Source organism: Pongo pygmaeus, chromosome 4 (genome assembly GCF_028885625.2).
Source record: "Pongo pygmaeus isolate AG05252 chromosome 4, NHGRI_mPonPyg2-v2.0_pri, whole genome shotgun sequence".
Lineage (NCBI taxonomy): Eukaryota > Metazoa > Chordata > Mammalia > Primates > Hominidae > Pongo > Pongo pygmaeus.
The window spans coordinates 15,950,457-15,977,379 of NC_072377.2; the positions used below are offsets into that span (position 1 = coordinate 15,950,457).

The window sequence follows — 26,923 nt, forward strand, 5'->3', positions numbered from 1 at the left end:
CTCTGCATTTAACTCAGGATTATTCTTCTAAAAACTCTTTTTAAAAATGACACAATTGTTTATAAGAATCCTGCATTTTATTCTGTTTATGGATTTTTAGGAAATACAAAGTTGGGCGAAAACCTGCTTTCCTGGTTGTATTTCTCATTATTTTATGATAATGGCTTTTTCAAAATGGCTTTATTCTCCATTTTTCACATGTAAAGATGTAAAATAAGTAATTCTGCCCGATTTGGCAGTGGTCACTGGAGTAGGTTGTAGGACAGTTTTGGGGTGATGCAAATCCCTGGGTAGAAGTACCTTCAGCTTCATCAACAAGGAAAATATCATTCAAAAGCTCATGAGTCAGGGTTGTGGTTAACCTTCTGTTCTTGGCCCTCTAATCAAATATTTGTTTAAATGAATAAAATACCCAAGGTGTATATCACTGATCAGTTATGTTATTCTTTTGTAGTACAATTTGGTATTGTCCATCAGAATTTTAAATTTGCATGTCTTTTACTCAGCCACTTCACTAGGAATCTGACCTGCAGGAAGACTTGTTCTGAATTTGTTTGTTCATTCTTCTAAGACAAAGTCCACAGGTGTCTTTTTAGATTTAAAATCTCTACAACCCAATTTCATATCTCAAGGTGCGAACTCCTACCTGCCTCTCTAACTTCTTGTCCCCCCATCTCCTACCAATGAGGCCAGCAAGTCCCCAGAAGTTCTTCTAAGCTTGGGGTAAAATTCTATGCAGTGGTAGAAGAAAAAGAATAAAGGTAAAATTATTTTTGATGATGTTCACTTGGCATCTTAGTCCATTCAAGATGCTATAACAAAGTACCATACCCTGGGTGGCTTATAAAGAACAGACATTTATTCCTCATAGTTCTGGAGGCTGAACATCTAAGATCAGGGAACCAGCGTGGTCAGGTTCTGCTGAGAGCCCTCTGCCAGGTTGCAGATTCCTATTTTCTCCTTGTATCTGCACGTGGTGGAAATAGGATGAGAGAGAGCTCTCTGGGGTCCCTTTTATAAGGGCACTGATCCCATTCATGAGGGCTCCATCATCATGAGCTAATTACCTCCTAGGGACCCCATCTCCTGATAGTATCACTTTCAGGGTTAGGATTTTGACGAATTTTGGAAAGATACAAACCTTCAGACCATTGACCCTAGGTTTACTATGTTTTAAGATTTTCTTTCATTTACTTTATCTTTCTTTTCCCTTCCTATCCATGTATGTGTGTGTGTGTGTGTGTGTGTGTGCATATATGTGTGCACATAGGAGTATATATGTGCATATACATTTTCTTTTGGCTAAACTATTTGCAAGTGAGTTGCACATATAATGATGCCTCACTCCCAAATCCTCCAGCATGAATCTCTTAAGAATGAGACATTCCTGTGAATCATCACAATACAAGTATCCCATCCAGTACTGCTTACATTCAAAGATGGAGTTTATTTTTTCTCCTCATTTTGTTCTAATTTAATTGTATTTTTCAATATGAGAAACACTTACATGGTTCAAAAGTAAAAACTATATATATATACACACACACACACACACGCGCATATATACACATATATATGTATATGTGTATATATGTATATATGTGTGTGTATATATGTGTATATATATATATACACACACATATATAAAGGTGTATCCACAGAAGTATTGTTCCCATCTTACCCCCACCCCTATTCCCACTCACTCCTCTTTTTTTTTTTTTTGAGACAGAATCTCACTCTGTTTTCCAGGCTGAAGTACAGTGGTGCGACCTTGGCTTACTGCAACCTCTGCCTTCCAGGTTCAAGCAATTCTCATGCCTCAGCCTCCCAAGTAGTTGGGATTACAGGCGCCCGCCACCATGCTCGGCTGATTTTTGTATTTTTAGTAGAGACGGGGTTTCACCATGTTGGCCAGGCTGGTCTTGAACTCCTGGCTTCAGGTGATCCGCCTGCCTTGGCCTCCCAAAGTGCTGGAATTACAGGCATGAGCCACCATGCCTGGCCCCCACTCACCTCTCTTGTTAGCCCTTGTCATTACTTTCTAGTTTACCTTACTTAACCCCTGTTTCTTTTTGTAAAAATACATGTGTAAAGTGTGGATTCCTGTTCTCCTTTTTTTTTAATTGCTCAAAAGGACCATGTTATACACACTCTTCAGATGAAGCTTTTTATTTATTTTTTATTTTTTTAAAAATACATCCTGAAAATCGCTCCCTATCAGCTCCTGGAGATCTTCTCTAAATGAAGACTCATTTGATGTCAGATAATACTCTTTAAGAAATGGTATATTTGAGTCAGAAACCAGAATCGATGCATTATTACACTTTATACCGTGATGTGTCACTGAAAGTTTTTTTTTTAAAATACCAGTTCATTTAAATGTTTAGTTAGTAATAAAACATTTTGGTTCTTTATTTATTTCCAAATAACTTTCTTGCAGATTTGTTTCATTTGCTTTTCACATAATTCTACATGTGATACAGTGTGAGTATGCACATATCAAAATTTTCTTTGTTATCCCATTTTAGCTGATGAATGAATGGAGGTACAGAATGCATAGGAGATTTTTTTTTGCCAACACCCATCAGACTTTCCTATGAGCATTCTTCTAGAAGCCTACAATAACAAATGATTTTCAGTCATAAGTGATCACACATTCTATAATTTCATATTTTTTCCAGTATAATTGCTATAACTGTCTACTAGTTTCATATGATCTTCTGTACATTACAAGTGTAACTGTCATTATTCCTTTGGCACAATTTCAACATGTAGGAAGAGCCAGAAATTCCAGACTTCTAATTTTGCATTCCCTAAATCACAAATGACCTTTTGTGATGTCAGTAGACATGGAGTGGAGAGATAAACTTCAGAATCTATAAGACCTTTTGCATGTTTTGATGGAGACAAATCTAAAGCATTCTAAATGGGAAATTCCTTTCCTGCTTTTAAAATCATAAGATACACTAAAACATGAACAAGATTACTCTGTTTTATATTGATGTCCCTATGATTTTTATGCCACTTTACACAAACAAGAGCAGAGTTTTGCTTTCAGAGTACAGAAGAGCTGGTTTCCTGAGCTAAAAGCAGGTTGGGGAATCGGGCAGGGAATGGGGTGATCCACCAGTTGCCCTTTCCATGCTGAAAGGAAATTTAAGATTCCTGAGTAGTGAAGTTACAAATATAGATTTAATAGATGTCCATTTGTGAGTAATACAGAAAGGAAGTTGTCCTTGGAAGAAAGTAATTTTCTTCCACATTTCCAAAAGAAGATCAGTGTATTAGTCTGTTCTCATGCTGCTAATAAAGACATACCTGAGACTAAGTAATTTATAAAGAAAAGAGGTTTAATGGACTCATGGTTCCACATGGCTGGGGAGGCCTCACAATCATGGCAGAAGGCAAAGGAGAAGCAAAGGTACGTCTTACATGGTGGCAGACAAGAGGGCATGTGCAGGGAACTCCCCTTTATAAAACCATCATATCTGTGAGACTTATTCACTACTACAAGAACGGTATGGGGGAAACCACCCCATGATTCAATTGTGTCCACCTGGCTCCACCCTTGACGCTTGGGGATTATTACAATTCAAGGTGAGATTTGGGTGAGATTTTGGCCAGGCCATATCAATCAGCAACCCCAATTTGGTTCAACAATCATATATGCTGTTGTTGATACACAGCAGGCTTCAAGCTAGGCATGGGAATGGACATTCCCTACTCCTAAGAGTAGTCCAGCAAGGGCTAAATTATGCACTCAAATTTGTATCTCCATGATACTGGAAACATGCAGGGAGAAACTGCTGGTTGATGAATGGGAATTTGACAAGTCAGGGTCTGGTTATCAGTTGCATGTGCTAAACACTAAAAATTAGCTAAGGATCAAGCCAACCTCAGTATAAAGGGCATCGGGTAGCAACAGTTATTGGGCCATTGAACTATAGATGTTATATGCATTTCTTTTAAAGTCTTCCAACTGTTTTTGAAATGGTTCTTAAAGGTAAATAGGCCCAGGAAATAAATGTCCTGTTCTGCCACATTTGCATTTTCTCTGTGCTCTGTCAGCAGTTGATGAGGTAGGAGGCAAGACTCAACTCTGGAGGTGGGACTGGGGCACCATACCAAATTTAGGACCAGCTAAAACAGGGCGGGAGGTAGGGAAGCAGTTTTCTGTAAGACACGCTGACCGAGAAATTTCTGCATAAGCTACCCTTTAATTTGCATGTAATTAAAAGTAGGTATAAATATGAGTGCAGAACTGCCTCTGAGAATGTACTCTGGACACATTGCCTATGGGGTAGCCCTGCTCTGCAAGGAGCAGTGCCTCTGCTGCTGCTCTGACACTGCTGCTTCAATAAGAGTTGCTGTCTGACTCAACCAACTCTCCCTTGAATTCTTTTCTGGGCAAAGCCAAGCACCCACCTGGGCTAAGCCCCAATTCTGGGGCTCACCTATCCTGCATCAGTTAGATTGCCCTTGCTTATCCATCCAGGCTTCTCCCTTGTTTCAGTATGTCAAGGGAACCTCACATGAGAACTCACTGGAAATACAACTGGCCCAGCATTATGTGATGGTCAAAGGCGTCCCTTTTAAGAATCATTATTTCATATGGCCATTTTGACAATTACTGTTTTTCTTTGTCTGGTTTGATTTTGCAGTTGCTCTATGTCATTGAGATATCTGGTAATGCAGGCTCACCCATTTTTAGGGTAGCCTGTACATTACACACACACACACACACGCACACACACACACACAGACACACACGTCCCCCAGCCTGCCACACATGCCACCAAATATAAATAGAAAAGAAGGAAAAATATATTATATTAACTTTAAGTTTTGGGCCTAGGCTGATGCTCATGATTAATCTCAGAGTAGAGTATGGATACAGAATTTGCTTGTGAGTAGGGAGATTAAACAGCCCAGTGGGGGGCATTTCTAGCCTGGGAACATTCATTGGCCCTTATTGTTTGGGAGCATGGAATAGTATCCTGTTGACTGCTCAGCTCCGTTTGGCTTGCTCCATGAATTATGTGAATTTCATCTTCATCTGACTTCATTCTTTTTAGCCGTCTTATTCATTGAGTTTTGGATCAGCAGATTATTACATATCTCCTTTAGCATACCAAGGTAAGACCTTCTAACATTTTACTGTGAAGGTTTATTGGGATTCTCTATACACAGAGAAAGAAATGAATCTTTCTGGAGGCAAAGATCCCATATTCTGCACTTTCTTTACAAGTGGAGGTGCTGTCTCCCTGCCTTATTGTTTCTTTTTTTTTTTTCTTTTTCTTTTTTACGCACAAGTTTATTTTGGAATTCAGATAAGAACTGACACATCATAGACAGTCATTGTTAAGGTAACCCAGTTATCTCAATTGCAAACAATAAACATTTTTTCTTCAAGAAAGTTACCACTTTTTAAGATCTTAGTACTACCCTATGCAAAAACAATTTTTTTTTAAAAGCCTGAACAGGTTAAGATAATAGCCAACTATGTTTTCTCAGGTGAAACTATTCCAAAAGAACTGTACATTCAGTGATATAAATCAGATCCAGAAAGGTGGATCTCAGTTTAGTTCTTGAAATATAATTCACAAAATAAGACCCTTGTTGTTCTACAGAGGTCCCCTAAACTGTCTTTTATTCTGGTGTAGTCTCTAAAACCTCATTAAGAGGGAGGGGAGAAAATTTAGTCTTACCAGAAATGCTCTGCTTTTCAGTAGCCATCAGTTTTAGGTCTTCTTTATGTAATTCAGAAGTTCATCTTTTTCCATTTGGTAACCACTTTTTTTCCACTGTTCTCGCAACTGTTGTAATAGAGCCCCAATTTCTTTTCCTGAAGAAATGCCCACTTTTCTGATGTCATGGCCACTTACAGGAAATGGAGGAATGGACCACTGCTGCATTTCCTTTAGGAGACAGTGCTCTCCTTGGTACTTGAGTAGTTCACATACACGAGTAGGTGCATCAGGTTCCCTAGAATCTATAATGAAGTCTTGATAGGGTTTCAATGGGTCTGAACTATCTGTTGCTTTAATTAAATCTTTCTTATTTTTAACTATAAATAAGCCAAGGTTTTTCTCTTCTTTTGAGATCTTCAACCTCAAATCCAATTTTGTGACATCATCTTGTACTTTGAATAATGAGGCCAAAAGAGTCATTGGCTTTGGTGAAAAACCTTCAACATTTTTACTGACTTTGTCAAATTCTTCTAAACTTGCATTAGCAGGTAAACCTATATAAGAAGCCACATCAAGATCATAGATAAGGTGAATCAAATGATTTACGTGGTTACCAACAAGAATTTTTTTCAGTTCCACCCAAATCCTTTCTCCTGATATTCCAGCCAAGCCTTTTGCATTTTCTGCAATTGCTTCCAAAGTCTCAGGATCATGGTCACCAGGTTTGTCTACAATTCTCCCATAAAACCTGAAGTATCTTAAAATTCTAAGATAATCCTCTTGTATTCTCTGTTTAGCATGTCCAACAAATCTAACTTTCTTATTTTTTAAATCTTCATAACCATTAAAGTAGTGAAATAAAGTGCCATCAAAACCTAAAAACATACAATTTATAGTGAGATCTCTGCATTCCACATCTTTCTGCTGGTCAGTTGTAAATGCTACCTCAGCATGTCTTCCATCAGTGGTGACATCAATCCGTAGTGTAGTAATCTCAAAATTTTCTTCATGAAGCCTGGCAGTAATTGTTCCGTGTTTTTCTCCTCTGTTGTTTATCATCCGAATCCCAGCCGACTGAAACATCTCCTTCATTTAAGTAGGGGTAGCAGTGGTGGCAAAATCTATATCCTGAGGTTTTACTCCATTTAATAAATCCCTCACTGCTCCTCCTGCTATTCTTAATTCGTGATTCTCTTTGACAAATAATTCTGTCAGACTCTTCAATCCTTCTGTGAAAAGTGACTGGAATTCGGGAGACTGCAACTTCATTGTAAATAGATACCGCTTCAGAAGGCACAGCCTACTCCACCTACAGTTCAGCACTGGCCTGTGCCAATGATACAGGCACCTCAGCATCTGGAGAGGCAGTCACCAACTACACATCGGCCCCGCTGCTGCCGCCGCCGCCACCGCCGCCATGCGCCCTGCCTTATTGTTTCTGATCCATGGGAATCTCCTTAGAACAATTAGGAAGACTTAAGCTTATTTCTTCTAACTCCATTCTCAATGCTCACATTGGACCCGTATTTCCCAACACATATGTTATGCTTATTTTTTATCATTGGGATTCACATCCCAGATCTATCTGGTACCAATTCAGATAACAAACCTTAATTGAGTATTGGCTCTGTGCCAGACACTTTACTAGTTCTTCTCCTAAGTTAACATAAGACTGTCTTAGAGGTGGTCTGATATTTTATTAGCGTATCTGTTTGCTTATAATTTAGAAAAGGAAATTAGGAGCAATGGAGTAATGAGACTGAATGCACCATGAGCTGAGGATTCAACATGAACAAGACAGACAATCCCTCCTGGACACCACAGTCTAGTGGGTGACTTTGCTAAATAATCAGAACAACTAAAGCTGTGATAGAGAGCTTCTGCTGAATATGTCATTTTTATTCAAGTTATTATCTCTAGTTTTCCTCTAGAGTTATTCCTTCATGTTTGGTGAGGATTGCAGGCACAGTTTTACTATGACAGCATTTGAAACTTACACACACTAAAAATACAGGTGAAATTGAATAATAGTGACATTTGGAATGACAATGATATATTTTCATATAGATCATTATTTTTTTCAACTGAATGTCACTGTGTCTTTACTTCTTAGAGTTTTTTTTAATGATTTCACCCTCAATCTCCCCCTTTCTTTAATACTGACATATAATTTCTTGGTTTATTGATTTGTCATCAAAAATTAGTTTATATTTATTGAATGGATATATCTGGCATCATAATAGATATGCTGGGGACAAAACAGATGTTGTTCTTTATATGTTTGTAGCCTGGTTGTGAAGATAAAATTTATAGTCATGAAATACATGGAATTAGCTAATTGTGCAACAGTGTGTTTGGTTATCAAGTTAATGGCAATTCAAAGAAGGAAAAGATGTATAAGGGCTACAAAAACTAGTGAAACTTTCTTGCAGAGTGGAAGAGTTCAGCTACTCTTTGAATGTTGGGTAGAGTTGACATCTGCACTGACCACTATGGTAACTGCTAGCCACAGGTGGCTACTGAACATTTGAGATGTGCCTAATTAGAATCAAGATGTGCTGTAAGTGTAATACACAAACTGGATTTTCAAAACATAGTATGAAAAAGGTAATGTAAAATATCTTCTTAATATTTTTATCTTGATTACATATTAAAATTATAGCATGCATGTGTTATATATTATAATTCAATTTACCCTTTTATACTTTTAAAATATTGTTTCTAGGACAGATGCAGTGACTCATGCCGTAATCCCAGCACTTTGGGAGGCTGAGGCAGGCGGATTACCTGAGGTCAGGAGTTTGAGACCATTCTGGCCAACATGGGGAAACCCCATCTCTACTGAAAATACAGAAGTTACGGCCAGGCACGGTGGCTCACGCCTGTAATCCCAGCACTTTGGGAGGCTGAGGCAGGTGGATCACCTGAGGTCAGGAGTTCGACACCAGCCTGGCCAACATGGTGAAACTCCATCTCTACTGAAAATACAAAAGTCAGCCAGGCGTGGCGGCGGGTGCCTGTAATTCCAGCTAGTCAGGAGGCTGAGGCAGGAGAAATGCTTGAACCCGGGATGCGGAGTTTGCAGTGAGCTGAGATGGCGCCATTGCACTCCAGCCTAGATGACAGAGTGAGACTCTATCTCCAAAAAAACAAACAAAAAAAACAAACATTAGCTGGGTGTGGTGGCGGGCACCTGTAATTCCAGCTACTTGGGAGGCTGAGGCAGGAGAATCACTTGAACCTATGAGGTGGAAGTTGCAGTGAGCTGAGATCACGTTACTGCACTCCAGCCTGGGCTACAGAGCGAGACCCTGTCTCAAAAACAAAAAAAAATATTGCTTCTAGAAAACTTAAAATTACATATGGGTCTCACATTCTTTGCTCACATCATATTTCTATTGGATAGATACATATGCAGACAAGATGGGGCATTGCAAATTAATTGGGTGGAAGGGCACATAAGGTAGGGGAGAGTGGATAGAGGCCTGTGGTGTGGGGATGTAATCACAAAACAAATTGAAAGTCAGGAAGAAGAAGCTTTTTGAGCACATCGTAGTTGACACACCGATATTTAAAAGCCAGGTGGATATTTCCAACAGGGCCATGGTTGAGCAGAATAGCCATGTCCTTGATTCAGAAGTGAGACCTGGGTCAGAGGTATGGATTTGAGAATTCTGATTTTTGCATTTAAAGTTCTGGTGTGCATTTGAGGTTGCCCGAGGAGAGGTGCCTTAGAGTAGACCTATAGTGCTCCCGGTTTGTGAGCCCCTTCCCAGGAGGTTTGCATCTGCATACCTGTGCCTCCTGTTTTGCTTATGTTTGCAATCTTGGGGATACCTCCTAAGTGTTTAGAGAAAATGAAGAAAACTGATTACCTCTTGGGAAAATTTCCCTTTCATCTTAGCAGATGACTAAGCTGGTGTCTGGGGAGCCACGCCTAGCAGCTGTGGGTGTGAAGAGCAGGAGTCTATGACAGGTGAATGAAAGGACCAGTGTGCAGCAGTGCAAGGTGTGAAGCAGTTTCATTGTGCACTGATTACTGACTTGTTTGAGTCTGGTGAGACAGGACACCCCCACACAAGTTACTTGAAGCAGTTTATTAGAGAGGCAGCCAGGAATGGCAGATGCCTGGGATTCATTGTGAGCTGGTTGCTCCGGAAAGGGGCCTGGGCTGAATAGAGTCTCATCTGCACACACTCCACTTCCACTGCTGCTTAGGGACCTTAGAAAGCAGCCTGCCCTTGATTTTATACCCCAGGGTAATTGGGTCTGCTGGGCTAAAGCACTGAAGGACATCCTGTTTCCAGAGGGAGACTAGAAAGAGCCCAGGATGTTCTGGCCAGTCCTTCCTTGCCTCAGGATGGTGCATACCCAGCACATCCTACAGTTATTCTTGTCAACTACAAGTAAAGAAGGGGGTAGAACTAAGTCCAAGGTTACCTGGAAGATTGTCCTTTGCTGGGGGAACTTGAAGTCAGCAACGTGAGTGACACCACCTGCAGGCATGGTTAGTTTCCCGACCTGGGCTGTCTAGCACTGCAGAAAGATGAGAATGGGAATGATCCCAGATAAGATGTAGGTGGCAGATCCTGAAATTGGGAAACATCCTCCACTGGCATTCTAATTTCCCATTTACATGAAAGGATACTAGAAGTTCTTCTCTTCCTAAGTCAACAATAGACTATCTTAGGAGTGGTCTAATATTTCATTAACTGATCTATTACCTTATAATTTACCAAGGGAAATTAGGAGCAATGGAGTAATGAGATCAAAAGCCCTCTGTGGGGTTAATAGACCATAGCTTTGAAGGGTGAAACCAAAAGCATTTTGAACAATGATGCTTTATTTGGAATGCACAAAGCCTTCCAAGGTAAACTCCTTTGAAGGACAAAATTCATTTTGATGTTTATGTTCTGGAATGTACATTAAAATTCATCCTAATTACTTAATTGACATACCTCATTAACAAGAATAAAATGATAATAGTTAACATTCATCAAACACTTCATACAGGTCCTGGGTATAAGGAGGTGCTCTCAGTCTGCCTCTTTCTGTACCTAGGTATTTAACCAGGAGCATTTTGCTTAACCTCACTGTTCCTCAGTCTCTTTATCTATAAAATGGGGACAAAAATGATACCTTGTTTGTAGAAATGTATTGACCACTGTCAATAGAGAAAAATCACAAGGCAAGTCTCAATCATTTTAGAAGGTTTATTTGCCAAAGTTAAGGACGTGTGCCCAGGAGACAGGTCTATGCCTCTCTCCAAAGGTGATTTTGAGGGCTCCAAATTTAAAGTGGAAAGGGCGGGATATTGAGAAGTATACAATTTTCATGTAAGAGGTAGGTAGGGAAAAATAGTCATTTATTTGTTTGGCTCAGAGAATCTGCTTTTTTTTTTTTTTTTTAAACAAAAGATGACATAGACAAATGGGGCAGAGGAAAAATGCAGGGAATCTGCATTTTTACGTAAGATAACAGAGGAAACAGGATAGGGGAACAATCGGATATGTATTTGTGTTTGGTGGGCAGGGGGGTGACTGTACCTGTAAACATAAGCTATCAATTTACATTGCCATGGTGAAATCTTAAGGTGAAAGAAGAAACACCTTAAGGTAAAGATCTTGCAGGTCACTAGGAATTTCTTTGTGGGCAAGATATGGGGGAGGCTTGTAGTGTTTCATCTTGTAGCCATGTTATTTAGGAACCAAAAAGGGGAGGCAGGTTTCTGTGACTCTGTTCCAAACTTGACTTTTCCCTTTGGCTTAACTTAGATTTAAGATTTAATTTCCTTTCACATCACTAAACAAGCTAATACATGAGGCATAGCATATTCTACACATAGCATAGAATAATTCCCAGCACAAAGTAGGAGTTCAACAAATGTTGGTCATTCATTTGTGGAACGCGTACAGTTGGCCTCTTTGGAAAGAGGAGAAAAGTATATCTTGGAGAAGTGAAGTCAGAAGCTGGCAGATGAGTTGTAGCACTAGCATCAACCCAAGCATAGCCAGAATCTCAAGCTTGTGACTGAAACCACCTTGATTTGGTAAATTACATCACGTGGGCCAAATCCTGCCCCTTGCCTTTCTTTGTAAGGCCAGGGAGCTAAAAATGTTTCTTTGCATGAACATTAAAATCCTATTGATGAGAGGAAACACTAATTTTTAATCTCCATTAAGGAAAATGTTATCCCCTCACCAAAAAATATTCACATCTTTCATTAGTCAACTTGTAATTACAAGCAGTTGTAGTCAATTATTATTGTATTTGAATTTTTTGAATACAAATGTAGGAACTTGTTTTCTCTCTTGTTATATAAGTAGCTACATAATATCCTTGATTCTGACTCTAGGCCCACAAAGACTAAAATACTCTCTGGCTCTTTCAAAAAATTTTTGCATGATGCCACTCTAACCACCCTGCATATTGCCTCCATTTCTGTTAGGTGCTAGGGTGGTCCCTATGGAGAACCTTTTGAAACCAGAAATCTGGCCATTGCAGTTGGGGTGCAGGGGACAGAAACTGGATAGCCAAGGTGGGTGGAAGGGGATGTTTAGAAATATAGGCCTGCGGGCAGTCATGGTACTGCTGCATGCAAGGTACCTGCAGAGATTTGGGTAGAAATCTGAGCCCAGCAGAAACTTCTGTACAAAAAGGCTTTAGACAGTGTGTTGCTGAAGACCTCTTGTGCTAGAGAATATTGGCTAACTATGTTGAAATACTAACATTCTCCCAGGTTACTTTTCTTTCCACCTCTCAGGGGTGCACTAAATAAAAATGTCCTTGAAGAATATAAGCCTAGAAACTTGGCAGGACTTTTCAAAAGCAACTTTAAGTATTTTTATTTTCCCTTGAAGGAGGCTTGGAAAACTCGTTTATATCACTAAGCTGTTGGGAGATAGCTGGTGGCTGGAATGAAAATCATGTCACAAATGGCTTCTGGGACATATTTAACAGGCTCAGGTAGCAGAGATGGTGTGATTGGTAGCTGAGGTGGTATGATGGGTGACAAGGAATCATGGAGATTTTGATTGTTGCCAAATAAAAATAGGCCAAATGATAGACTTCTGGAAGGCGCTGTTGGGAAGGTACTATTGAGGCACCCAAAACTTAGGCCTGAAACGAACCAAGGAGAACTGCAGGCTGTGTCATCTTCTTTTCTTTCACAGATGCAAAGATGGGGACTCCGAGAACTCGGTCATCTCTTGCCAAGCTGCTGAATAGCCAGAGGTAGACCCAGGTTCTTTGCAAACTTTCTTATTTACATAGCCATCAAACTGCTTTAAACCTTTGTGTTTCTACAACTGACTTAACAAGTTAAAACAAGTTCAGATCTCTTTGTGGCAACCCAAGTTCTCCCAAACTCTTGGCTGAAAATGCCTTGCTCATTTGGGGACTGCCCAAAGGTAATGAGACCTCACTTGATCCTGACTCCAGTGTGAGTCCTGAGTCCACTGGGCCATGGGCCTGTCCACTCCCCTTATTTCTGACCTCCCCTTTGGAGCAGCTGAAACAGTTCAAGACTTGACTTAAACAGTAGCATATGAGCAAATGTTGAAATCTAAATCTGGGCTTTTGGCCATGCAAAACAGGGTGGGAGTTATTATTTTTTGCCAATTTGAAGTAAATGAAAATCCACCTTTTTTGGATTGGGCAAATGAGGCAAAAAACCTCCTATTAGGAAGATCCTTCCTTTTGTCCCTCATTGTTTTTGTTGTACTCAGCCCTGCCACAGAATTGTCATGTTACGACATGACAAGGGCTTTATTAGCGAAAACACTGCCTGTGTAGGCCCCTGTTGGTTTGTGCCCATGGGTTTGTGTTCTTTACATATCCCTTGGTTTCTCAGAACGTGTACTTGACCCGGAGCGTCTACGTTGCCATGGAACTCCTTTGCTTTAGCAGTTAGGCAGCAACGTTTGAATAGTTCCCCTTTCAAGGCAGGAAGCCTCTGTTCTGTGTAAAGTTCTTTCTACAAAGAATTGGAACACTGCATTATTTCTGTATAATTATCCAACTGGTAGTCACACTGGGGGTCTGTAGTGTATTATTATGTGGGATATTATCAAGAGCAAGAATTTTCCTCTTTCAGACTTGCAAGGGATTTTTAGCAGGCACAAGAGGAAACGAGTCCCTGGCGTCATTCAGTGACAGCCCGTCTCACACTGTGTCTTCATGGCAGCATGGAGATGGACACTCCTGGTTGGGACTCCTGTGGATCTTTATTCATTTATTTAAATAATTTTAACTGTTTTTGATATGGGATAAACCTTTAGAAATTTATAAAACATGTTAAGGAATTTTTTCCAAAAAATCCATTTTATGCCTCTTCATTGTTTCTGTATCTGGAAGTGGTGTTATATTTTTGTGTATATCTGTTTCTGAATATGTGTGTGGATACGGTGCTTTTGATCTATCTCTGCTTCTGTCATAGGCTGACACTGGGAGAAGCTCACAAGTCCAGTTTACTCTTGACTTATGTCTCCAGGAAACACCCTTCTTACTTTTAAAGAGTCCCTTTCCTTCCATTCTCTTCTGTCTTCTTGTTCTTATATGGTCTTGTGTATTTCATGGTTTTGGAGGAATTTATAAACATAAAACAATGCATCCCGTTTTCCAAAGGGAAGAATGATTACTACTTACATTTGTTGAAGGTCTTCTTGTCAGGCACTCTGACATACAGATTGTTTAGTTTGATGTCCACAAAAGTTTGTGAGCCATTAATAACAGTAATCATCATTTTTTCAGGGTATGCTACACTATGCTATACATTGTCTTAGAGGAGTTTTGTCAGATATTCAGTTTAATTTCATCATTTACCATCTCATTTGATGAATGCTATTGGCCACTTCTTCCTGTCCTGGTAGAAATACTTTTATCCTCTGGCCCATGACACAACAGTCTCCTGGTCTTGCGTCTGCCTGTCTTATGGCTTATATTCTCTGTGCAAGTCACTGACCCTTTTCTTTTCATGCCATCATCTCTCCCTTGAAAAACTCACCTGTTCTCATGTCTTTCAGGAAGGCTACAAATTGGTCTCATTGACTCACACATTTGTATCCATGGCCTAGATTTCCCCAATGGGTTTTATCCTCATACACTCAAGATATCAGTCTCATCCTGGCCATTTCAGAGACAACTCACTCAGTACATCCTAAATCAGACTCATATTTTTCTCCTCTGTATCTGGTCTTCAGGCCCTGGGCCTTTGCAGCCACCTTCTGCCTGATCCACTCATCTCCACTCTTGCCTCCCACAGTTCATTTTCCACAGTGTGGCAGGCATGATGTTTTCAAAGGCAGATCTGACTATGACGCCTTTTTATTTAAAACTCATCACCGATCTTAGGATAAGTACCATAATGATTAAAATAATTAATCCTGGCCAGGCGCGATGTCTCACGCCTATAATCCCAGCACTTTGGGAGGCTGAGGTGGGAAGATCACGAGGTCAAGAGATGAAGACCATCCTGGCTAACATGGTGAAAACCTTATCTCTACTAAAAATACAAAAATTAGCCAGGCGTGACGGCGGGCACCTATAGTCCCAGCTACTCAGGCTGAGGCAGGAGAATCGCTAGAACCCTGGAGGTGGAGGTTGCAGTGAGCCAAGATCGTGCCACTGCACTCCAGCCTGGCGACAGAGTGAGACTCTGTGTCAAAACAAACAACCAAACAAAACCCCCAAAAAACAAAATAATCAAGTCTGACCCACACATCCCTGGTCATTTTGACCCCAGCCGTCTTGTCCAGCTTCATTGCCTATCGTGGTTTCCCTTCTCTCTGCAACACCCTGGCCCACTTGTCTTATGTACCATGTGCCTTCTCTCCTAGGAGTCTTTGCAAATGATCCGCTCTTTGTCGAGAATGCTTTTTCTCTTCCCTCTTTGCCTTGTTGGCCTCTACTTAGATTCCCTCTTAGATTTAATGTTAAGTCATTACCTCTTGAATATGTTCTTACTGTATCTTCAACTTCTCCAGTTACTTACCCAAGTTGTAATTTTACATTTATTCTTAGGATTAATTTATTCATTAAGGCTTATATCTTCTACTTGACCAGAAGCTCCATGAAGGTAGGGATACTATCAGGAATTTCTAACCAGTGTTTTCCTACTATCTAGCTAGTGCTTCGCAAATAGCAAGCACTCAGTAGGTCTTTATTAACAAATGAATAAATCTCTGTTTTACAGATGAGCAAGCTGAGGCTTAAAGAGGTTCACTCAACACTCAGGTTTCTTAGACATGCATTGTTTAGTTGTAAATATAAAAAATCCAAAGCAAAGGAAAAAAGTACACAGGGTAATTATGCAGAATGCAAGGGTAGGAATTATAGCTAAGCCTTACAAAGGACTTGAACCAAGACAAAAAATCTCTCAGCCACCTGGAGGGAGGCTTAGTGTGTCTCTTTCTGTCCTTTCTCTCTGCTCTTGTTCTTCAGCTCTTTGTCTTCCTTAGTGGGTGGGACTCTTATCTTTGTTTCTTTATGTTTGTCTTCACAATTTTGCTTGGTTGAAATGGCCTTAAAGCCCAATTACTTTCAAAGGAGCCACTGATCCAAGAGTCACCAGGAAAAGGGCAGAAAAGTTATCGTCCGATTCAATTCCTGGGAGAGAGAGAGAATTGGCTTGATATTGCCTCTGAATCATTTCTGCCTATTAGGTGTCCATCCCAGACCCACTCCATATCCAGTCTGCCCTGAGGGGGCCAGAGCCTCCTGGTTCCCATCTTGAGAATGGGTTTGTTGAGGTGGTAGGCTTGGGTGAGCAGCCATCCCTGAGGCATATTCTGTCTCAAGGTCATGGGATTCTTAGGTAGCAGAGCTGGAATGGGAAGTCCATGGTCTTTATATCCTTCCTCACTATATGTCTCCCCAATTCAAGCAGATCCCTGTCTAATTCACTGGTGAACATTGAAGTCCCCAGTAAAACTTGTGCTTCGATTTAGAACAGTCATAACTACCAATTGTAAACACTCCTTATTTGCCAGTCATTCTAAATGTATTTAAATGCTTTAAGTCATTAGACCTCAAAACAGCCCAGTGAAGTGTAGGTACTGTTCTGTTTTTATATCCCTTTTGTCAGATGAGAAAACTGAGAATAAAAGAAAGATAATTTGCTGAAAAAATTTGGCTAACTCTAAACATTGTAGTTGCAAATAAAATGTCAGCCTTGCCTGAGAGTTCTTTACAAAGGGAGAGCCTCAGACCCCACCTGACAACAGGTGGGTCAGAATCAGCATTTCTACCAGACCTCCAGCTGACCCATCTGCATATTCAAGGTGGAAGAGCACTGGGTTAGAATTCCTGGGATCAGATTCTAATTGTGATCTGAGTGAGACTGTCATGGGGAAGATGTTTGACATCATTTCATCCCCTTTCACTCATCTGTAGGAAGATGATAAAGAGGAATATGAACAAATGCACGCAAAAGTATCTGGTGCCTAGCAGGTGTTCTTAAAGGGGAAGTTGAGTCAGTAAAGCACATTTAGAGAAAAAGAGTCACGCTGTGAAATATGTAAGTCCTTGGTGAAAATGAGTATTGTTTTAGCTTAAATATGACTCAAAGCAATTGGACAGCATAGGCGTTTCAAAATATATTCTCCTTGTATTGTTGTTTGTGAGGGTGTCAGACTCTGGAATATTGACAACAGAATGTTTTCCATTCATCCAAATTTAACTTATAGTAAATAAACTTTCCACTGGTTCTTCTGAAAGTTAAACACACAAGCTCACACGTGTGTGCACGCACAGACACACATACAGACAGACACACACACACCCCACAGAACATCCAGCTAAAGGAAAAATACCAGTTTCTTACTTCTGGTACAGAGGCCTCTCATGTTTCTTAGAAATCAAAGGCCTGTGTTGTAGGCCCGGCCATACAGCAAAAGCACAGCTGTCTAATGGTGTGGGTGTATGGGAAGCAGTCATCAAAGCCAGTAGCTGTGGAACAGGTGGGATCACTTTGGCTACGAGCAGTAGTTGGGCTCGCAGTCTTTAACACAGTGGGGCTTTTCTGGGGACCTTACCCAGCATCCTGGGTTGGGCAGTGGCAGCACAGTTGTTGCCTGGCTGAAGGTGTAGGTCCCTCCATGATTTTCTTGGCTTTGCCCCTTAGACACAGTTGTTGTCACACAATTGTGTTCAGGAGAGAGTCAGGAAAGGAAATTTTATACCCTTTTTTTCAAGAAGAAAATATTGTTCTCCAAACCCTGCACCTCCATTCTCCTTTGTCCCATTGCAGTCCTCTGGTTAGGTCTGTCACAGTCTTAAGATAAGAGCTATCTTCTGGTACCTGACAAAATTGGGGATTGGTTAGTGGAGAAGGGTAGATGAGATAGATAGATAGATAGGTGATAGACAGATGAAAGATAGACACAACAGTGCCCACAGAAAGGGAGATTCCTTTGTACTTGATATAATATAATCTCTAGGCGTTTTAGTCAGGGTTCTCCAGAGAAACAACAAGTAGGATCCATCTATCTATCTGTCATCTGTCTAACTACCTATCATCTGTCTATCATCTATCTATCTATCTATCTATCTATCTGTCTATCATCTATTTATCATCTATCATCTATTATCTATCAGTCTATCATCTATTATCTATCATCTATTATTTATCATTTATCATTATCTATCTTCATCTATTATCTATCATCTATCTACCTATCTATCTATCTATTGATCCATTGATCGACATATAGAAGGAGCTTTACTCTGAGGTGTTGGCTCATGTGACTGTGGAGGCTGGGAAGTCTCACAGTCTGCCATCTGGGAGTTGGAGGCCCCGGAAAGCTGGTTGTGTAAGTCAAAGGCCTGAGAACCAGGAGTCCTAATGGTGTAATTCCCAGTCCAAGGGCAGGAGAAGACGTGTGTGTCTGAGCCCAGGCAGCCAGGCATAGAGTGAGAATTCAGTTCAGTCTTCTCCCTTTTGTTCGTTTCAGGCACTCCCCCAGCTGGATGGCACCCACCCACATGAGGAGGGTCACCTGCTTTACTCAGTCACCAATTCAAATGCTGATCTTTTCCGGGAACACCCTCAAAGACATGCCCAGAAATAAAGTTTTACCAGCTATCTGGGCATCCCGTGATCCAGTCAAGTTGACCATAGAATTAACCATAATACGAGGTTTGAGATGAATCCAGAATAGTAGAACAGAAAGGATAATTAATGCTGTATTTACTACTGTCATAACATACATATATGGGAGTACTCAGAATTAATAATTTATATTTAATTCAATCAATTTTTAGACTCCTCTTCGTCTTCTATTTTCATCACTGTGCCACTCTTAATAAATCATAAGCTGAGAATATTGGCATTTTTTGACTGTGGCAAATAAAAAAGGAAGTAAGGTATATTTATTCACCTGGTTTTGGAACTTTCTCTGATCTTGATGATATCAAGGACAGCCACTATCTTTTTTGTTTAGAGCTAGAGTTTAAGTGGTGTTTTAAAGCCAGAACCAATAATCAAGGTGAGAAGTGACTAAAGGAGCCAGATTGTGTTTGTTTTTTTGTTTGTTTGTTTTTTTTGAGATGGAGTCTCACTCTGTCGCCCAGGCTGGAGTGCAGCGGCGCGATCTCGGCTCACTGCAAGCTCCGCCTCCTGGGTTCATGGAATTCTCCTGCCTCAGCCTCCCAAGTAGCTGGGACTACAGGCGCCTGCCACCACGCCCGGCTAATTTTTTTGTATTTTTAGTAGAGACGGGGTTTCACCATGTTAGCCAGGATGGTCTCGATCTCCTGACCTCGTGATCCCCCTGCCTTGGCCTCCCAAAGTGCTGGGATTACAGGCATGAGCCACCGTGCCCGGTGGAGCCAGATTGTTAATTCAACCTGAAATACATTCATGCACAAGGACCTTGTGTTTATTAGGCTTTATTGGCCTTGCTGCTAAGCCCTACAAAAATGTTAAATACAGAAGTGAGACTGTAATATTATAATTAATGAATGTTTAAGAGTCTCCAAACTGTATCCTCAACTCATGTAGTAACATTTGCATATAATTATATTTAAAGTGAGCCGTGCATCATTCTAATGTGATATCTTATGGCATAAGGCTTCTAAAAGTAAGATGTGTAAGGCTAATGAAGATGTTACAGTGACCCCATTACACTGTTTCATAAAAAAGAGCCTTATTTTACTTGATATTAGCTGCTCCATTAGTGCTTTGGACATAAGAGTTGTTTGGCCTGCTTTGTGAAGGGTAAGGAGGCCTGAAGACTGCAGAGATAAATGAAGGAAAGTTGCCAGAGAGCCTTGTATTTCAGCCTAGTGGAGCAGGCTCTTGGGATTGCTCTTCCTGTTGGATCAGTGGAAACCCAGGGACCCCTGGGGGGTGAGATGACTTCCTGGTGGTAAGGCAGTGGGAGAGAACTGGGGTCCTCCTCAGTTCTCACTGCTCTCTGACCACCTGGTGAATAGTGTTTGTATTTAATTGTGCTATGAGTAGATTATCATAAAAATCTTAATGTGACACAAATTGTATGACTTCACTTATAGGAAGTACCCAAAATAGGCAAATTCATAGAGACAAAAAGTAGATACAAGTTGCCAGGAGCTAAGTGGAAGGGGAGAAGGAAAGTTATTGGTTTACGAATATAGAGCTTCTGTTTGGGGTGACGGCAAATTTTGGAAATGATGGTGATCTTGCATAATTTTGTGAATGTAATGAATACCACTGGATTCTACACATAAAAATGGCTAGAATCACATGTTTTGTTATATATATATATTTTACCAAAATTTTTAAAAAGAAAGAAATACAAAGGAAAAGAAACCACAGTGGAATATTTTACTCAGTGATGATCTTATTAACAGCACCATGAGCGGTTTGCAGGGCCTTAGCTGTTCTCCTTTGGAGCCAGAGGGGATTGGGTTGATTTTTCCTTTGCTTTCCAAGAGGATTAATCTTCACTTCCCTTTTCTTTAACACAGAAAGAATCATCACTCAAGCCCAATTTCTCTTTCAAACCTTAGAGCACAGGGCATGGATTCTGGCCCATGCCTGTCATTTATTGCTGCTGGGCCAAGGGGAGCCAGCCAAAGGAATCACACAGGTGCCAGGCCACATTTGACTCTAAATGGCATATGTGGTTTCTGAGTACCCAGCTCACTGTTCCCAAGGGATTTACTTTGGAAATAGGGCAGTTCTCTGCCTCTAGATTCAAAAATAAACCTGAGGTTCCTAAATAAACTGGAGCTGCGCTTCAAAATCCAAGCAATGGCAACTTCTTGTAGGTGAGGCCACATATGAAGCCTTTTGGATATTTGAAATTAAACCCACATTGAACAGTGTCCAAGTAAGATTCATTTTATAGAGAATTATTTTCTCCTCTCGTACTGAGGTTGCTTGTCTATTCTATGGAGTCTCATGAATCAAATTTATGTGTGCCCATGAAAGCATCCAGAGTTCTGGCAGTTGTCATGGTAAGCCAGGAGCATGCACTCTGTAGCTGAGCTGTTAGTGTCAAATCCCTGGTGCTTTCTATGGGAGCCATGTGATCTCCACAAGGTACTTAGCTCATCATGGGTCATGACAGGAATCAAATGAGTTAATACAAGTAATGTACCAAAGACGGTGCCTGGCAGAGAGTAAGTACACAATCAATATGAACCATTATTACCACTAACAGTAGTAGTACGTTTGTTTGTTTAGACACTGTATAAGAAGTCAGTTGCATTTTGGGGAGAAGAATGCACAGGAACATAAAAGATGGAAACTAAGGACTTATCAGGAAGACATGAAGCATTTCCTAGAGACTGTCAAAAGGAGACACATGTCTGATAACTGGAAACCAACCCTTCAACCAATTCCATTCAGTTTAAAGTCAGATTGTGAAAGAGTTATGGTCCCATTCAGATAACATAACCATTTGAAGCCTAAGAGTCATGGAGCTCACAAGGAAAAATAATAACGTGATAGAATCTCACAACTGTGTGCATATATATGGATGTGCACATGTATCTGTGTGAGTGTGTGTGTGTTTTGTTTAAAAAGGTCCCTGAACATGTAGTATAATTTCCTTATACTGCATTTATAATTTATAAATGGAGAAATGGCATCAGAGAACCGATGTGACTTGCCCTGAGTATTATTCTCTAGAAACGATCCTAAAATCTCTTATAGAAGACCATTTTCGCTATTCTATGGACTGGTTTTCCACATGTTCGATGAACAAGGGACAAAAAAAGTTATTTTGCCAAGTTCCTAATAGGTGAGAATATACCTCATATTTGATGAAGCAAAACATCTGTAAAACAAACAAAAAAGAAGACAAAGAAGATTAGTGGAGTTAGGGCAAAGATTTGTAGCATGTGCGTAATTGCTTTGGCAATAAAACGCCTGGAGGCATGATTGATTACTCTATGCATTGATGTTAAGAATCAGAATCAGTACTGAATAGTGTAATGCAAGGCACCATTTAGCAATGCGCATTAAGTGTTATGTGTTTCTTTTTACTTTGCTTGGGAATGAACTATCTCTACTCGTTGTGAATTCATGCAGAATCCAGTTACACGCAATCACTTTCATTGTTTGAAGGTATCCCTGGCACCTACACTTACGACATGATTGTTAGGTACATGCCTCAACACTAGCATTATAAGCACATTGAAGGCATCTTACAAATATTTGTACCTTCCCTTGGACCTAGACAATATCTCGCATATTGTTTTTACTCAATAATACTTTGTGAATGCATAATGAATGAACATGCAGTAAACAAACTTTGAGAACAGATTGATCCATACAGTTATAGGCAGTTGATCCTTAATAGCATCTACCCAAATGACCTTAATAATACTTAATATTTCTTCTTATCCGTGCTGATTCCTCTTGACCTTACTGATTCTGCTTAAGTAGGGTGAGATTTCTTTTAAAAATGCTATAATAGTTAGTTAAAATGCTTATCTTGATAATTGACAGTAGCCAGTGAACCATAAGTTAAAAAATACATAAATCAAGTGATGCTTGGAAACCAGTTCCCTCAACCACTGCAAAAAGGAGGAAGTTCTGAATGCAGAACTACAAATGGTTCCAGATTGACCAGCCTCCTGGGCTCCCAACAACAGCTCATGCATGTGTCTCTGTCTCAAGAGTTCTTTCCTAGGTGCTGAATTAATCTCTTTTCAGGTGCAACTTCCCGACCAGATAATGAACTCCTTAAGTGAATTATGAAATTCAGAAGCATGTTTATTACACATATGAAGTATGAGCAATAATAATAAAGTGCAAAACTGTATGCCCATGACCCAGCTTAAAGAATGGAATGTTACCAGTCTCTTTCAACTTCCCTCTGTTCTTCTGCAATTTCATTGTCCCTGCTGGGACGTCTCCATCATGATTTTGTTGTGCTCATTCCAGTTTTGCTACTTACATATGTATTATAATATTAATGTTGCAGGTTTGGAGTCTAATGCAAATTGACTCATACTGTCTTCTTTTTGGTTATCAAAGAATTTTATATATATTTAAGCTGTACAATGTGATGTTTTATTATATGTGTATACATAGTGTAGTGATTACTAGGGTCAAGCAAATTAACATATCTGTCATCTCACATATTTCCCTTTTTTGTGGAAAGAATTTCTAAAACAAAGTTTTAAAGTAAAGAGTTAAGATAAAAGATCTAAGGAGTTCTGAAGTAAAGAGTTTCTTAGCAGTTTCATTATACAATACAATATTATTAACTGTAGTCCACATACTGTGGTTAGATCTCTAGACTTCATCTGCTGTAACTGCATCTTTGTACCTCTTGACCTCTGTCTATTCCTTCTTCCTCCACTTTTGTTAACCATGTTTCTACTCTGTGTTGCTATGTATTATTATTTTTAAGATTCCACATATAAGTGAGATCATGCAGTATTTATCTCTCTCTGTATGGGTTATTTCATTTAAATAATGTCCTCTGGATTCATACATGTTGTTGCAAATGTCAGGATCTCCTTTTTTAAGGCTGAATCATATTCCATTGTATAAATGCATACCACATCTTTATGCATTCATCCATTGATGGATATTTAGGTTGTTTCCGTATTTTGGCTATTGTCAATAATGCTGCAATGAACATAGGAATGCAAATATCTTTACTAGGAGGTGATTTCATTTCCTTTGGGTATATACCCAGCAGGGACTACTGTGTCATGTAGTAGTCCTATTTTAAATTTCTTTAGGAATCACCATGCAATTTTTTACAGTGGCTGCACCAATCTGTATTCCCACCAAGACTGTACAGAGGTTCCCTTTACTTCTCACCCTCACCAATACTTATACCTTTTTGATAACAGCCATCCTAACAGGCATGAGATGGTATCTCATTGCAGTTTTCATTTGCATTTGACTGATCACAAAAGATCCCAAGTAGCCAAAACAACCTTGAGAAAGAAAAATAAAGTTGGAGGCATCACATTTCTTGATTTCAAATTATACTACAAGGCAAAAGTAATCAAAATAGTATGGTACTAGCATAAAAACAGATACATAAGCCAATGGAATATAATAGAGCCTAGAAATAAATCCAAGCCTAACCAGTCAACTAATCTTGAATAAGGCCACCAAAAAAATATAATGCAGATAAGAATAGTCTCTTCAATAAATGGTACTGGGAAAACTGGATATTAACCTGCAAAAGAATGAATCTGGGCCTTATCTTACACCATACATCAGTTCAGAATGGATTAAAGAGTTAAATTTAAGATGTGAAAATGTAACATTCTTAGAATAAAATATAGGGGAAAATCTCCTTGATATTGGCTCCAGCAATGATTTCATGGATATGACTTCCAAAGCACAGGCAATAAAAGGAAGAATAAACAGTGAGGTTACATCAAACTAAAAAGCTGTGCACACCAAAGGAAGCAGTCAACAAAAGGAGAAGACAGCCAATGGAATGGGAGAAAATATTTGCAGACATTATGTCAGATAAAGGATTGATATCCAAAATATATAAGGAACTTATGTAACTCAATGGCAAAAAAAAACCTGTTTATAAAATCAGCAAGTGACCTAAACATTTGTCCAAAGAAAACAGAAAAATGGCCAACAGGTGTATGAAAAGGTGCTCAATATCATGATGTATTATTTTATACCTCACTTTTTTTAGTTGGCATTATATTCATGAGAATTGCCCATGTTGAAGCCTGTAGCTATAGTTCTTTCATTTTCATTACTTTTCTTGCTTGTCTGTCTTCTTCCTTTCCTGTATCTCTCTCCCTCAGTTTCTCTCTCCATCCCTTCTTCTGCTCCTCCCTCCCTTCATCCCTTTCCCCTCCTCCTTCCCTCTTCCTTCTCTCTTCCTTTCACACATATTTATTGCATTCTTTCCATGTGCCAGACACTGTTTCAGGTTCTGAGGACAGACACAGAAGTAAATAAGGTGAGCCCTGCCTTAATGGGACTTAAGTTCCAGGTGGAGACACAGATGTTAAACAAAATTATTACAATATTCATACATTAGCCATTATGAATTGTTACGCAGAAAGTAAGAGTGGAAAGGGATTAGTGGAGCCTGGTATACAGAGATGGCTTTCAACATTATAAAGGATGGTTGGGAATATAGCAGAACTTATTTATCTTTTCTTTTGCTGATAGACACTTAGTTGTTTCCTTCTGGGGCTATAATGAACAATGTTTCCATATGTCTTCTGCTGGAAAGGTGCAGAAGTATCTCTGAGGTGTATGTTCCTAGGAGTGGAATTTTCGAATTTCCTAGAAAAAGGCAAGTTGTTTTTCAGTGATAATGATTTATTCCTCTTTGTATCTTCAGTACTTAGTATAGTGCTTGGCACAAGTTGGGCTAACACTTGCTTGAGCAAGTGGAACTTTGTCGTAGAAACAAGAATAGAGGCTGGCACTCCATACCTACTTCATCACGTTAATTGCGCTCTGTTATTTATACGTTGACCTTGCATGGAAAGCAGAGACCAGACTTTCCTTTATTTTCTGTGCGAAAGTTCTCTTAGGAAATGCCTTCTGACATTTGTTGAGTTCATGCTGGCTGCAACCACTGGGGCTGCTAAAGCGTCTTTCACAGTAGAGGAACACTGGAGGTAGAGTCTAGCTGTTTATTGCAAGTATTTCTCACTCTCCTGTTTGAAACAATCCTCAAGGAAGCCGAGTTCTCTTTAGAGGTTGTCATCCCTCCTTTCTTCTCTGTTCCTGGCTCCTAATGCTTGCCTGAAGAGCTTGCTCTTTCCAGCTTCCTCTATAGAGTCAGAAGTCTCCACTTGAACTTGCCCCTTTGAAAGTTCCTGTTGGGCTGATGTTTTGGCAAGCAGAATGTTGCACTTAAAATTGATCCTTCGTTGCTTGTAGAAAATTCATCTAAGGTACTTAGGGAATTATTTGGGCTTGGGAAGGCTTGATGCCTCGTAAAATGAAGCTCTGGGCTGAAATACTGTTGAAATATGTTAAGCTCCAGAGTTGTGCCCTTACTTTCTAAATATTTAAAAAAAAATAGGTGCTTATATCCAGTCACTTTGTGTATGAGTGTCTCACCAGGTTTTCAGTGTCCAGTCTAACCATTTAAATTAAATTCATGTCTTATGAAGCCCTTTTATCACTGGAAACCATTCTTCCTGGTTCACACATGTAACAGATGATTTGTGAATGTGTTTTTCTGCAGTCCTTTCTGGTATATACTGAACCATTTAATTACCAGCTAACTTTATTAAAAATTAGGATAAAATATTCTTCCTATCAGAGGGCTCTGGAGTGTCTATTATGAGATTCCTGTCTATTTCCCTTTCTCCTCCATTATTAAAAAATTTGTAATTGACATTGGTGTCATATTAATGCGAAACAGGTTTTATGATTTTTGCCATTTTAGTATAGTCATTCTTACATTTTGTTTCCAGCTTTTAAAAATGATTTTTGCCATCAGTTGAGTGAATAGGACAATTATGATGTCAGTAATATCTGTGTGTGTGTGTATATGTGTATACAATATGTTTAGTCAATCCCATTCTAGATTTTCTCAAACAAGACAGTAAAACTAAACGGCAGTGTTCATGGGATTTATTGAGTAAATATATTTTAAGTAGATATACACGCCCAATATTAGCAATAGCAGGAAATGAAAAAGGAGTAAAAAAGAAAAAAAACCAACAAAACCTTGGACTGCAGTTCAGTAAAGAAAGAAAATCTTATTTATTATTTAACTGCTCTGTGATTTCAGTTTCTTCTTCTTTTAGTTTGAATCTGGTCCAGTATCCCGGATGCCAAA

General features: G+C 39.6%; 2 protein-coding genes across 2 annotated transcripts in view; one reads left to right on the forward strand and one right to left on the reverse strand.

Moving 5' to 3' along the window:
* LOC129036811 (CCA tRNA nucleotidyltransferase 1, mitochondrial-like) overlaps positions 1 to 26,795 on the reverse strand; it is a 48,213-nt gene extending 21,418 nt beyond the window's left edge. Inside the window, exon 1 of the mRNA XM_063664675.1 lies at positions 1 to 26,795. This exon is cut by the window's left edge and continues 21,418 nt beyond it. Within this exon, the coding sequence (XP_063520745.1) occupies positions 5,742 to 6,782 (1,041 nt within the window). The 5' untranslated portion in view covers positions 6,783 to 26,795 and the 3' untranslated portion in view covers positions 1 to 5,741.
* Positions 1 to 26,923, forward strand: part of FBXL7 (F-box and leucine rich repeat protein 7) — a 434,790-nt gene that overhangs the window by 39,673 nt on the left and 368,194 nt on the right. The window lies entirely within an intron of this gene.